At 31.4% G+C, this 14,709-nt stretch overlaps 1 protein-coding gene across 3 annotated transcripts; it reads left to right on the top strand.

The window, feature by feature from the left end:
• The first annotated feature begins 994 nt into the window (after positions 1-994).
• On the top strand, positions 995-7,662 carry LOC120271987. Of its 3 annotated transcripts, none has more exons than XM_039278682.1 (12): positions 995-1,153; positions 1,321-1,466; positions 1,558-1,653; positions 1,745-1,959; positions 2,303-2,493; positions 2,863-2,971; positions 3,100-3,413; positions 3,797-3,878; positions 3,972-4,192; positions 5,343-5,427; positions 5,502-7,064; positions 7,289-7,662. In XM_039278682.1, the coding sequence occupies exons 2-12, from the start codon at positions 1,396-1,398 to the stop codon at positions 7,447-7,449; spliced, it is 3,108 nt and encodes a 1,035-aa protein (XP_039134616.1). In that variant the 5' UTR covers positions 995-1,153; positions 1,321-1,395; the 3' UTR covers positions 7,450-7,662. The 3 variants fall into 3 exon arrangements, with proteins under 3 accessions (XP_039134616.1, XP_039134615.1, XP_039134618.1); XM_039278681.1 differs by having other exon boundaries at positions 1,315-1,466; XM_039278684.1 differs by having other exon boundaries at positions 996-1,153; positions 1,315-1,466; positions 5,505-7,064.
• The last annotated feature ends 7,047 nt before the right edge of the window (positions 7,663-14,709 follow it).

Below are 14,709 nucleotides of genomic sequence, written 5' to 3'. Positions count from 1 at the left end.
ATTAAAGGGACCAAAAAAGATGAAAATATGTAAATATGAGGACCAAAATGGCGGATTTTATAACTAAAGGACGAAAATGTGCAAATACAAGGACCAAAAGGGCGGATTTTATATTATAGGAACTAAAAGGGCGGAAAACGAAAAATAGAGGGATCATTTTGATATTTATACCAATTTTTTTTAATCGATGTGAATTAGATAAATGTGATAAGTAAAAAGAAACGAAGGGAGAATATGACAAAGTGGACCAAGCCACATCAATGGTGACACTGATGTGCTATTAATACCTTTACACATTTGTGGTTTTACTCTGCTTAAATTAAGTTGAGATTTAAATCTGCCTCTTCATCAAACACAAATATTTCACGTGGTTATTATCAATTCAACAAAAGATATTGGAAAAAACATATATTTTTCTCTAATCACTCGCATAAATTATATACATAAATATAATTTTTTAATAAAACTATATATAAATATAAAAAATATATATGATTTTATTTCTATATTATAAAGGTCAAAATATCAAAATGGTCCCTCTATTTTGTGTTTTCCGTCCTTTTAGTCCCTCTAATATAAAATTCATCTTTTTGGTCCTCGTATTTTTACATTTTTGTCTTTTTGGTCCCTCTAATTGACGGATCTGCCTTTTTAGTCAATCCAGTTGATGAATTAAAAGGACCAAAAAAGATGAAAATGTGTAAATATGATGACCAAAAGGGCGTATTTTATAACTAAAGGACGAAAATGTGCAAATAAAAAAACCAAAGGGCGGATTTTATATTAGAAAGATTAAAAAGACGAAAAACGAAAAATAGAGAGACCATTTTGATATCTATACGTATTATAAACAAATTACTAAAAAAAACCAGGGGTATAACCGTAAAAAAAAATCCCCTCACCTGAAAAAACCGAAAAAAAAAAATGAAACAATAACTAGAAAACTCGTGCCCAAAGCTAAAGCTAACTTTATCCGATTAAAACCCTGGAAATTCTCACAATTTTCCAATTTTGGTACATCCGCAACTCCAAGGACCCCCAACTCCCCCCCGCCATCTCTCCCTTTCTTGATACCCGAGAACCCCATCTCCATCTTGAGGCCTTGATTCCTCTCCTCCTTCAACCCTAAATCGCTTTCTCTGCTTCGATTCAGGTGATCTTTCATCTCTTTTCAGGGTTTTCAGATAAAATCTTGATGTTTTTTTTGATTTCGCATCCAGAAATCATATTTTTTGTTGGGATTATTTGATTTTGATTCAATTAGTTGCTTGAGATGTTGGAATTTATGCTGTGATGATTTAATGATTGTTTTAGGAATAGCGGGTTTGGATTTCCGGGTTGTTCTTGGCGAGACGTTAGGGCTTCGGTGTTTTTCTTGTGTTTGAATCTTTGGGGATGAGTTTGGAGGATGAGGGTGAGAAACAATCGCTGGAATCCTCGATTGAAACTGAACGCCTGCCTCGGAAGTAAGCTCGTTTGAGAAGTTTGTTTGATTTCGTTGTTAATTGAGATATTTGTTTGAAGTGCTTTGTTGATTCATTTCTTCATGTGATTTAGGCCGAGTTTGAGGTATACGAGAGAGTTTCTGCTCTCTTTTGGCGATCTAGATGCGTGCAAGAAACTGCCTGGTGGTCTTGATGAATCATTTGTAAGGTAAAGATTGGATTTTATGTTTATGTTGCCGTTGTCTTTAACTATGGCGCTGCCTTCATTTGGTGAAGTTTGAGAGTGTTTGTTGGTGCAGTGAATTTGAGACTCTCTTCAGTAATGTGTGTGAGAGGGGTATAGGAGGTTTGCCCTCATACAGCTCGAAGAGGGGTGACTATGGTTCGCTTCCAAGTAGATTCGACAGTTCAAGTAGTTACCCACGTGGAGGCTCGGGGAGGTGGGATACCCGTTCCTCTGGATCAAGCGACAGAGATGGAGACCTACAGTCTGAACGTGAAAGTTCCATGCAAGGTCAGTTAATATTATTATTTTAAAAAAGATATCGTTGGAGGATTAGCTTTCGGAGGTTAGACATTTAGCCAGTGCTGGAAGTGCTCTCATTCCAGGGTTTGCATAAGATTTTGGAAGTCATGATGTGATTGAATTTAAAGTTTTTATCTACTTCTGAGTTGCTATTTTTCAAACAAAAGTATAGTGGTACTTGCCCAGTTTGCTTGCTTATTCACATTCTTGTTAGCACACAGCTTCATGCTTGGTGTTGGCCTTCCATTGTGAACTTTCTTTTTGAGTCATATTAGTAATTGCAATTATAGTTCTCCCTCCATCATTCCAATCACTTACTCAAGCAATGCAGAATCCGGTAGACGTTTTGGCAACCAGGCACGTCGTTTCTGGCAACATCAAGAACATGATGGACTTTTAGGAAGCGGAGCATTTCCAAGACCTCCGGGATATACTGGAGCCTCAGCACCAAAAGGTCGAGGTAATGGGCATTATCAGCTTAGTCGAAGCACAGAACCTTATCAGCCACCACGACCATATAAGGTTCACTTGTTAATTGACATTCTTTTACATCGTACTGAATATCTGAATTTGAACTTTCCTTGCTGTTTTTGGATCAATTGTTTAAGGAAACTTGTGTTCTTACTGGATGTGATTCTCAGCATTTTACTAATCTTTTTTCCCCCTATTCTCCTATCATATATTTGAAATTGCATTCATGATTTGCTCTGTTTTGTTTGCTTTCTCTAGGCTGTACCTCATTCTTATTTTTAACTCAATCTTTTAAGGAAACGGAATCCTTACTTGATAAGATTCTCGGCATTTTACTCTTTTACTTTTTTTTCCCTATTCTCCTATCATATATATTAATTCATGTTCATAAATTGTCATTGTTTTATTTGTTTTCTCCAGGCTGTACCTCATTCAAGGAGAGAGCATACTGATTCAGTTAATGATGAAACATTTGGCTCTTCTGAATTTTCTACTCAGGACAGAGCAGAAGAGGAAAAGAGGAGAAGAGGTAATCTTTTTTATCACTCACTCTTTTCCCAAGTGTGATGGTGAGCTATGTTATTGGTGCCTTCTATATTGCAAAATCAACTGTCAGATGCTTATGAAATAGTGGTCTATGCTTCATTATATATTCAGAATCTTTTGAGTTGATGAGGAAAGAACAACAAAAGGCACTCAAAGAGAAGCATAAACAGACTCCAGATAACCATAAAGAAAACCTTGGTGATGTTGATCTTATTGCATTGTTGGAGACTTCAGAAGAGCACAAAAGCAAACAGAATGAAAACATGCTGGAGGTCTCTGCACCACCATCAAATTCCCAAATTGATTCTTCAAGGTCTTCTCTTATACATGTCCCTCCATCAAGGCCACTTGTTCCGCCTGGTTTTGCTAGTGTAATGCTGGAGAAGACTCTCAGTGTAGAGCCTTCAAACACTTGCACACCAGAGGTAATAAACTATTCTTTCAGTTCCACGTTTTCTATGTTATTCAATCAGTGTGCTCTTGTTTGACATCATTTATGCATTGGAATGGTGTTGTCAACTTTTATTTTAGTAGATTGCCATGCAATTATAGATGTTTATTGAAAAAGCAAATGAATCACAGTTTTGGTTTGCGTAGGAACCAGAAATTTACTTCAAATGAATTCATGACAATCATAAGTTGCCAACAAACAAAGTTCCTGATCCATATTGAAAGCTTTTTTTTTTTTTTTTTTTTTTTTTTTTTAAATGAATCAATTTAGAGCCCTCATTTTTATTATTGAATTCCTCATGTTATTTATTGATCACTTGGTTGCGATTAATCAGATTATACTTTTGCCAACTTTCAGGCTAGGACTGCTGTTATAAACGACAAGAGTCATGTAAATTATCCAGATAATACTCATGAAGAGGTGATTCGCTCAGATTCTGGTATGTACATGAACATGCAGAGATGTTATTCTGGTATTATCACCTTTGTGTGTTTCATAGGTTCCACTTAAATATATATTATTTGATCATCAGGTGGTGGAACTATTGAGAATTCTGTAAACTTTGAGAAAGATCTTGGCAAGAAATTTAGTTTACAAGAAGCAAATGAAATATGGGAGAATGAGAATGGCTTGTCTAACCCAAAAGAGTTAAGGCCCAAGATTGTGAGTTCAGATCAGCCATCATCAATTTTAGATAAACTGTTTGGTAGTGCTTTGTCAACAAATTTTAGCACTTCACCTTCAATTATTGAGGTATGATGGTTGATGGTTTTGAGCTTAATGCCATTCAGCATTTTCTTTGCCGAAACTATAGATCCTTATTCTTGTGTTCCTTATTTTGTGCTCTTCTTTTTTTATTCTATTCACGGAGTTCTGGGATAGGGCCTGTTCTGTCTAGTCTTCAAAACAATTGGGTCATAATGTCTCAAAAGAAAGGGCTTGTATTATTTGATGTACAGGTTAGTGTTTATTACAGTTTAGTGTATATGTGGTGATCTGAGACTTGAAGGTTAACTCAAATTTATGTTGGAACTGCCATAGCTGATCAGGAGAACAATCAAAATGCACATTTGTATTTTTTAATCTTAGAAGAAAGGCGACATTTTTTATGTCAGTGTGGCAGCAATAGACTATTGTCTTCCAAAAGATGGGGATCCAATCCAGTTTCTGTTTATATTAGTTGGCAGATTTCATCTAGGGGAACCCTATTGTTATATGACATTGAATTACTGCAGAATCCTAACTATGGAGCTTCTTTAGCAATCAGCTATAAATGCCAATAATTGTCTGTGCTTCTTTCAAAAAAATTGGCTACAACTATCATGAATTGCTCTGAATTTGTTTACAGTAGAATAACTTCCCTTACCCTAAGTTATTAAATTAGAGATCTGAACTTTAAGAATTTCACAAGGAACAATTGAAACATGCAGATGGGATAAAGGTAAACTATATCAGTTTGCGGAAAACTCAATTAAATCATGTCAGACTATTGATGAGATTAAGTCTTAAGAGTGTACATTATTGTGATTGGTTTCAACTATCACCGACAAGTTAAAGAGAGATTCAATTTAGATGGTATGGGTGTGTCCTTAGATGACATGGAGATGCTCCATACAAAGGTGAAAGCTCTCCAAGTTGAAGGTCGTAGAAGGGGGAAAGGTGGACCTGAAAAGTGTTTAGTAGAAGCTTTACATAATGATATGGTAGAGCTTGGTTTGTCTAGTTTTTTTGTCTTTGATAGAGCAATATGGAAGGTAAAAGAATTATGCAGCGGAATAGGTGGGACTAATGGCTTATTATTGGTGATGTTGTTAATTGATTTGAGCTTATAATGGTGCATTTTGACTAATTACCTCTGTGAATGAGCACCAATGACCCTTAATTTAATCTGTTATTTTTTCAGCATCAAGGTCATAAAGCACATGAAGACATAAAGAGTCCTGCTGAAATTGAGTCATCAAAGTTTGCTCACTGGTTTTTTGACGAAGGTGAACTTATTGATTTATAGACACGTGGTACTTGTTTCTCTCTTACGTACTTATCATTTGTTGCTTTTCTATAGTAGATAAAAAAGCAGTTGACGATTTTTCGTCCAAGAACCTGCTCTCCTTGATCATCAATAAAGAGGAAGTAACTTCACATGTATCTGAATTTTCTTTAGACAAAAACTGCGAATCTGTCAAGCCAAGTTTGCCTTTCAAAAACCTTGAAAGTGTTCATAGGCAGTGTGAATTTCCTGCTGCTGCTGCTCCTGTCACAATCCCTACGCCATACCATCAGAGTGATAGTCAAGAGACTAGTTCTGGTGTGCTTACTTGCGAGGACCTTGAGCAGTCCATCTTGGCTGAGGTTAAAGACAATAGTTCAGTTCTGTGGCAATCTGTTCAAGGTCCTTGGATGCAATTGGATCATGAATTGGAAGGGCACAAAGCCACTGTGGATGATCATGCATCAGAACATCTTCTTTCTTTGTTGAGGAAAGGAACTGATTCAAAAGAGTCCATATTACCAGCCGGGATTGATCTGATGGTCTCACCGACTGACAGAATTGATATATCTGATGGCAAAGCCAGTTCTGACAGCACTTCTATTAAAGGCCATAAAAAGGCTCCGAGCTCTGAGAAAGCCTTGACACTTGAAGCATTATTTGGGGCTGCATTCATGAGTGAGCTACATTCGGTTGATGCCCCACTCTCTGTTCAGAGAGGTTCTGTTGATGAGCCTGAGATTCCAGAGTCTCTGGAATTGCATCCTTCATACAAACATAACACTTTAGTGTCCCCTGCGCTTGGTGAAGTCCAAGCTTACAAGATAACCTCTCAAGGCAATGAGGAAGCTTTTACTCATACCCAACAAGGAAAAGCTAATAAGGTTCCGGGACTTGGTTATGGGCATAATAATGACTCTTCTAATATGGGTTTAAAGCTTGGTGATCCAGCAGAATCTAGAGCGGTGGCAGTGGATATTCACTTGCCAGAAGAGGACAGTTTGATCACAGATAGTGATTCCTTTGACCGAATTGCTTCTGACCCTGCACTTTTAAGGGTTCTAAATAGAAATGAGGGACCATTAGAGCAGCCCAGTGATTCAGTACTCATGGCCATTCTGAGGAACACTGAACATACTGAACAAGGTCATCTACCTCAGCCAAATTTCTTGGAAGGTCCTTCTGGTATAGTTGACTCTGATAAGCTCCATCACTTACATGGTTGGCCATCTTCACAATTTCCTCATCCCATGAATCAAGTGAGGCCTTTATTTCCTCCAATGGAGCATCATGGCAATATGCATCCTCAGATGAGGCTTATTGGTTCAGAAAACATCCGTCCTGAGCTTCAACATCCTTTTGCTGCAAATGTTTTTCCTCAGCATGTTCTGCATTCTGGTGACAGGCCACAGTTTGATCCTGTTGGACATCATCCAATGTTTCAGCACATGCCCATGCCCATGCCCATGCCAGGGAATTTGCCGGCTCCCCATCCACATCATGGTTTTCCAAGAGGTGTTCCACCACCATATTCAATGAGTCCCATGGAAGGTTACATGGCTGAGATGAATAACATGCATGGTTTTCCCCTAAATCAACGCCCGCCCAATTTCGGTGCCCGTGGAATGGGAATGCCAGGTAAAACTATTTTCTTTTCTTTGGTTGAATTTAGAGGAAAGATGCTTACCATTATCAGCAGGTATATAACTGATGATAAAGTTGTCCATCAAAAATTATTAAGTTCCTCACTTCTCTATGCCATTTTCATCCATCTTTTTTATATCAGCATGGAATCTGGACATTACAGCTAGAATTTCTCATTTGCATAAAATTTTTGGCTTGATTCATGCCTTGGTTTGCAGGACCTGCTATAGGCAGTGGTGGGGGTGGTAACCCCCCACTTCTCAATAGGTTGATTGAGATGGAGTTGAGGGCCAATCCAAAGCAGATTCACTCTGCCGCACCTGGGCAGATTCCCGGCGTTTATGGTCCCGAACTGGATATGAGTTTAAGGTACAGATGATCATCTGTTCTTTGTATATGGCATACATGTACTCTGGATCATCCATCATTTCTCAACATGAAGAACCAACTCTCTAAACCTTGGTTCCGGTTTATTCCGTACCAATGGATATCATGTGATACCTGAACAGATGAAGTTGTATTCTCTCTCAACTCGTACTACACTTGAAGAACATATTTAATAGAGAGCCATGGGGAAGGGAAAAAGAGAAAATCGGAAATTGGGGTAGTGTACAAAAGATTTATCTTTGATTTAGATGGGGGGTGATGATGTAGTTTAGGTCTTTGCTCTGAGGGATATTGAGCCGGCCAGAGATGTTTGCTTGCTGCTTGTCTTTCTTTAAGTGCTTTTAGTGATTTGATGTCCCAGAATATCAGGTTGCAGAGATGCTTTTATTTCAACCCTTCTTTTTTTTTCCATAATTTGTGTCGTTTATGTTCCAATTATTCAATTTTTGTTTTTTTTGTTTTTATATATAGCTACACCATGCTATTTGATATTTGTCATGAGGTAATATTTCAATAGTATAGTGATTAATTTATATTTTCATATGGCACATATTCATTGGTTTAGTGTTAGGCATTATTTGCAGGTAAGAATTGATTCAATTTTTTTTTTTTTGGTGATTCTTCTGGTGGTATTGCACAATTTTAGGATCGTTTTTTATTAAGTTTTCTTGGAGTGTTTTTTTTGTTTTAGCAGAGTATCGATTCTGCAGTGGTAATGATGTGTTTTTTCATAATAAAAATAGAGAATGACTTTGGTGAAGTTAGATAAGTGTAGTTAGTGTAGTTCACCATTTAATACTTGACACGTGGCATGAGATGAGTAATTTTTTAAAAAAAGTAAGGACATTATATGAAAGTTATTATATTTTTATATATATTTGGGACACGTGTCACAATGTCAATGGTGAACTACACTAATTACACCTATCTAACTTCACCTAAGTCATTACTATAAAGATATTCTTAATGAGTTTTTGTTTTTGTTTTTGGTTAATTTTTAAGGGTGTTTTGTTTCTTAAAATTGGGCCATAATATTTTTTAAACTTGAAAAAAAATTCATTTTATGAGAAAGCAATGTCCTCCTTGACAAGCAGAGGTTATATCTTTTAGGCCTTTTTGGTTGGTTATAAATTAAAAAAATATGATATAATTTTATTATGTAGGAAGTGTGTAAGTGATTATTGTAGAAATTGTAGAATATTTTATTGTTACAGAATAAGTGTTTGATTAATAAAATAAAAAAAAATATTACATGAATTATTAAATTAGTCGATTGATCATCAGAGATTGATCGAACTGTCGGTGTATCGGTGGTTAGTAAGTGGAGGTTGGTTGGATTGTTGGTGTATTGGTGGTCAATAGTGGTCAGTTGGTGGAGGTTGGCTGAATTGTCAGTGAACTGGTGACTGGTTGGCGAAGGTTGGCCGATCACTATGGAATGTCGGCAGGTCGATCTACTGGTGGACGGACCGACATGTATTTTACAATGGGAAAATATTTTACTCTGAGTAAAATATTTTTTTATATCATAATAATTATACTCATATCACATAATTCTTATAAAAAAATTAATTATGTCATATTATATGAATTTATACTCAAAACATACGATTATCAAAATAACTATTTTTTGATATATATATATATATATATATATATATATATATATATATATAAAAACCAATCTAAAGGGCCAGATGCGTTGGAAATTGGAATTGCTTTTTACCTCTTGCTTTGTAGAATTTAAGTAGATTTTTCCATGCTTTATATTTTTTTAAAAAAAAATTTAATAATTCAGTCTGTTAACATTAAGTTCTTTATATAGGTATTTACCTCGATGAAGAAAAGAGTTTGAATCTTAACTTGCACAAATGAAAACCATAAACAGTTTAATCACATTTGTTTAATTTTTTTTTTTAAAAATAAATAAAGAAGGATAAAAGGTTTGATTGTGTTTGTGACATGGAATATGGATGCAAATCAATCTATAACAATGAATTAGACACTCACAAACCAAAACTAGAAACCAAAGTGTCGGTAGTTGTACTGAGATAAGCATTCATTCATTGAACATGAACTAAATGGACCATGCTTTTCTCTTTTGGTTTTAGCTTTCTATTAAATTAAAGTCTCAAATATCTCTAAACTTGAAACCAATTCTAGTGTTTTGTTGCTGCTTTACTGAAATGTGAACTTTTTCAAATGAATGTTAAAAATTCTTCTGATTCATTTGGTTGTAAATTTGAAATATCTTATTTGTAATTTTTTTTCTTTTATTATCTCAAATTTTTAAATTGTATTACTGTAATATTTTCATTATAAAATATCATCATGATCAAGGGGAACTTCAAATAAATCAAAGTAGTTTAAGAGATGTGAATGCAACATTGTATTTGTTATTTTTAAATATTAAATAGTTCCAAAATAAATTATAGCATTCAATACACATCATAACTAAGGGTGCGTTAATCGTTTCTGGTTTTTTTTTTTTAAGTATATTAATTTAAAAGTGCTTTTATAGTTGAGAAATTATTTGAATGTTTTATTCTCATAAAACAAAAAAATCACTAAAATTTATATTCACTCAATAATAATAATAATAATAATAATTTTGTATTTTTCAAAGAAACTAATACAAACAAATTGCAAATAACGAAATGTTCTTAACTTATTAAAATTAAAATTTCAAATAACAAGTTAGACATTAGGCATATTTCAACATCTAATGTAATCAAACATCCACATAAATTTAGGTATTCAAGTTTGTGAGGATGGCAAGCCAAAGTTGAAAGCTTCACTGAAATTAAATTAATAAAAAATAAAAAATAAAAAGTTAAGATGATGTATACTAAGTTAATGACCATTGAAAAAAAAAATGTTGATTTGATTGAAGACACATCATAAGCCTAACAAAAACAATAGCAAAAGGCTTTTTCTAGGTCTTCCTTTCCAAACTTATTCTTCCTATAATCTTTTGTTTATTAGATACATCAATCATATCACACCCATTATATTAATGTAAATCAATGTGCATCTAAATTTGGTATTATGGTGTTGTTGGTTTAGCTTGATAGAAAGAGACGAAAATCTTATGTAGTAAGTTGAGGGTTTTAATTTTCCCCTTAAATGGTGAATAATTTAAATAATAATTTATTTACTTTATTAATAAATAAATAAATTGATAAATAAATTAATAAATAAATTTGTTATTTTTGTTTTGTTTATTTATGTTGTATTTTCATTTCGAGTGGATCAATCTATTCTAGTCTATCTCGTTGTTTGTTGGTTTTTTTTTATAACTCTTATGTTTTAACTGAGATAGTTAATCTATATTTTTAATAAATAAATAAATAAACAAATAAATTGGTATTTTATTCGAACACAAAAAAAAGTAAAAAAGGTTAATTACTGAAAGTTACAAATGAGTTGTATATATCTCCATGTTTTTAAATTTGGGTTTTCCGGGCCCATGTGATTAGCGGCATCATATTCAGGTCTCTTGGAGGAGGTGGGAAGTCCCTTGAGTTTCAAATTAAATATTTATAAATAGTGACTTGTTTTTCACCTAATAATAATAATAATAATAATAATAATAATAATAATAATAATAATAATAATGGTCGGTTGTTTTCCCCTACCATTGAATAAAAAAATATATCGAATTATAAACAACCAAACACAAGTTGAAATTCTTGTCCTATAAAGATGTTTTCTGTTTTAAATTTTTAGAGATGAAATCTCCCAAATTTTATGATACCAAATATTTATTATATAAAATAAATAGTAAATATTTCCAAATGATATAAATAATTCACATATTTATTAGAGCCCTACAACCCAAAAAAAGTTGGGTGAATAAGAAAGAAACTCATGTCTTGATGCCTCCTAGGACAATAATTTTAATGTTTTTTTTATAAGCTAGGTCATCTAAAATAACTTTAATTTTCATAAATTTGCATGTATTTATCTAATATTTATTTTTTTCGGTTTTTTGACAGCCAGTATCTTATAATTTATGGTTGCTAGATTAATTTTGGGGTAAGGTTACCAAGAGCTCATTACGATGTAGATTTCTCTCAAAAAAGATTTTCTACGACCATAAAGATTCAAACACAAATTATTAGCTTAAGTAATTCTAAATTTTTACCACATGGACTAATACTGATTGTGTATAGATTAGTATTTATTATATATAATATAATCTTTGATGCATGATAATGTTTTAATTGTTGGATGTCTTATTTTGTATCAAATTTTTTTTATGTGATGTATATATATATATATATATAATATTAAATAGCTCAATAAAATAGTGGGGTACTAGAACTTTGAAATAATTGTAAGGAGAGGGTCAAGTTGAAGGCAGTAGAGTAGCACAATAATTTTAAGCAATCAATGCAATCTTTGTACCTCAAGCCCAAAATTAATTCATTGTCCTCAAGACAAAGACTTAATATTTATTAAATAATTCATATATATATATATATATATATCTATGGATTTTATGGTTGAAGGATAATGAAATGCATGTCTAGATAGGTGGGCACAATCCAAGCTCAAATTTCAGACATTTAATCAAATTCAAAGTTGGGTCCACTAGACAGTCTAGACAAACCATATGCACATGTTAGACTTGTCAATACTTTTTAATCAAACTCAATAAAGTCAATTAAAGGGGCTTTGAAGAAACATGACTAAACTTTAATTAGAATCTAAACATAAAAAATTGTTTTATATAAAAAAATAATAATAAATTATATGAATTTATTCATTTTAATTAGCTCCATTGTTCAATATGGTCTTATACGATGTGTCTAATTATATAGATTCTTTGTTGGATGGAAATATTAAAATGAAATATATATATATATATATATATATATATATATATATATATATATATATAAATAAATATAATTCAATCAAAATTAACTTTTTTTTTTAATTATTTTAGCTATCGAAGCAAATAGTAATGATCCAAACATCAGAGATAATTGATAGCTCTAATCCAAAAATTTATTATTTTAACAATAAAAATTAATAAATTTTAATTATGTTGAATCAAATATTAAAATTGAAGTTTTTTTTCATAGATTTTATTTATTTATTTTTCAACTTTAATTTGTCGAACTTGTTGGTATTTTTATTTGTCATTTTAAAAATAAATTTAATTATGCGGATAACTTTTGAAAGCTATTGTTTTTTATATTAAATAAACAAGGTAAATTTGTTTGTTTTGAGTTTTTTTTTGTTACTATAAATAATTAAAAATGTGCCATGTGTTTCTTGTATTACTTCCCATTCAGTTTAAGGAACCAAAATATATAAATTTATTTATTTAAAAATCAAAATTAATTTTTTTTATTTAAAGAAGCAAAACAACCAATAAACTTATCCCACTACATGTGTTTTTAAAAGATATATTGTTTTTAAAATTTAAATTATACAAATAGCAATAATAATTGTCAAACAAAAGTACAATATATATTTGTTTATTTATTATTATTGAGTGATGGTTGTCGTACATGATTTTGATATCAATGTTCCCGGAAATCAGAAGTCCAATCATATTAGACCATCAGTTTTTCTTTTAAATATTAAAAAAATAAAAAAATAATGGAAAATAAATTATAAATTTTTGAAAGTTTTAAAACATCTTTGACATCTGAATTTATCAAACACTTTTTTTTTTCCTGACAGTTTATTTTTTAGTCCATGCAGCTCATTCCATAAATTTATTTTATTTTACAACATATATTTCTCACTTAAAATGTATAGTTTTCGTTTAACATTGCGTGTTTTCGTATAACTATATAAGTGCTCACTTAACATATAGTATTTTTTTGGTTAATATTTGAGCTTTTCGTTTAATATATAACGTTTTTAATATGTATGTGTTTTAGTCTTATAGAAATCGTTTAATCCGTCGACATCCGATTCTCTTTTTGTGATAAAAGAGATAAAAGTACGATGTTAAACAGCGTGAATACTCAAACTCAATAGCTGTTTGTTAACAATAAATTTCATAAAAACTATTTGTTAATTATATATAAAAATAAATTGTTTTATGCAGTTATGCTTCACTGTAAGTTTACAACTGTCATGCGTCATTACTTTAATATTTTTCATTTTTTAAATTTTTTAAATTTTAATATTTTTTATAATAATAACAACAAGAATTATAATTCATCAATACTTAATTCACCCACATCACACTTGAGCGCAAACATACTTGCACATAAGAAAACTCACCCTGTTCTTGTTAGATAGTATGTCCTTTAGGCTTCTGTCGGCACAATTTCAAGTGCATAAGATTAGGGGGTTTTTAGTAATTTCATGTAAAATTTGATTTTAAAATAAATAATTTAAAAATTAAGAAATTTTTAAAGAATATAAAAAAAATTGAGAAATTTTCTATAAAATCAGAAGAATAGGAGAGATTTATTATTATTATTATTATTATTATTATTATTATTATTATTATTTTATTTTATTATTATTATTATTTTATTTTATTTTATTTTAATTATTAAAAAAAAAAATTGAGAAGTGGTGTAATGGGCCCAAAATGAAAGACTTTGTATTGAATCCGATTAGGGACCACCCAACCAAACCCATTTGCAAAATATAAGACTTGTCCCATTCATGATTAAACCTCCATTTGATGCACCCATCACAACATATCCATAGTTTGTCTCAATTTCATAAACACATGTTTCAAATGATAATAATAATTAAACTATTTCTTTTAATTAATTAATTAATTAATTAATTAATTAATTCTTTTAATTGGAGTTGTGTTTAATTAATCTATGAAGGTTGGCATTTTCCTATAATTTGTTTTTTCATGATAAAATTCTTTCTCATAATTAATTGGTGTTGTGTTCTTTAATTAATCTCTATAGGTTGACATTTCTATTAATATCCATTTCCGTATTTTTATAATTGAAATAAGAGAAGTGAGCAACATATATAATCTCATTTTCTCTTCCACTCCTTAATTATTGTGATCTCAATGATAGTGTTATAAAACTCCCAATCATTTTGGTGCCCTTTCATTTCACATATCACTTCTTATAAAATAAATATGGAATATATATATATATATATATATTTCATACAATGAGTTTATTGTTTTTTTGTACTCTTAGTAATAAACAAAATTCTATAACATATATAGAAATCTTGATGCTCAAATAATTATATATATATATATATATATAAATGAAGTAACACTGTAATCAAACTCCCC

This window comes from Dioscorea cayenensis, chromosome 11 (assembly GCF_009730915.1).
Source record: "Dioscorea cayenensis subsp. rotundata cultivar TDr96_F1 chromosome 11, TDr96_F1_v2_PseudoChromosome.rev07_lg8_w22 25.fasta, whole genome shotgun sequence".
In the NCBI taxonomy this organism is placed as follows: Eukaryota; Viridiplantae; Streptophyta; class Magnoliopsida; order Dioscoreales; family Dioscoreaceae; genus Dioscorea; species Dioscorea cayenensis.
This window is presented reverse-complemented; position numbering and strand designations above follow the sequence as displayed.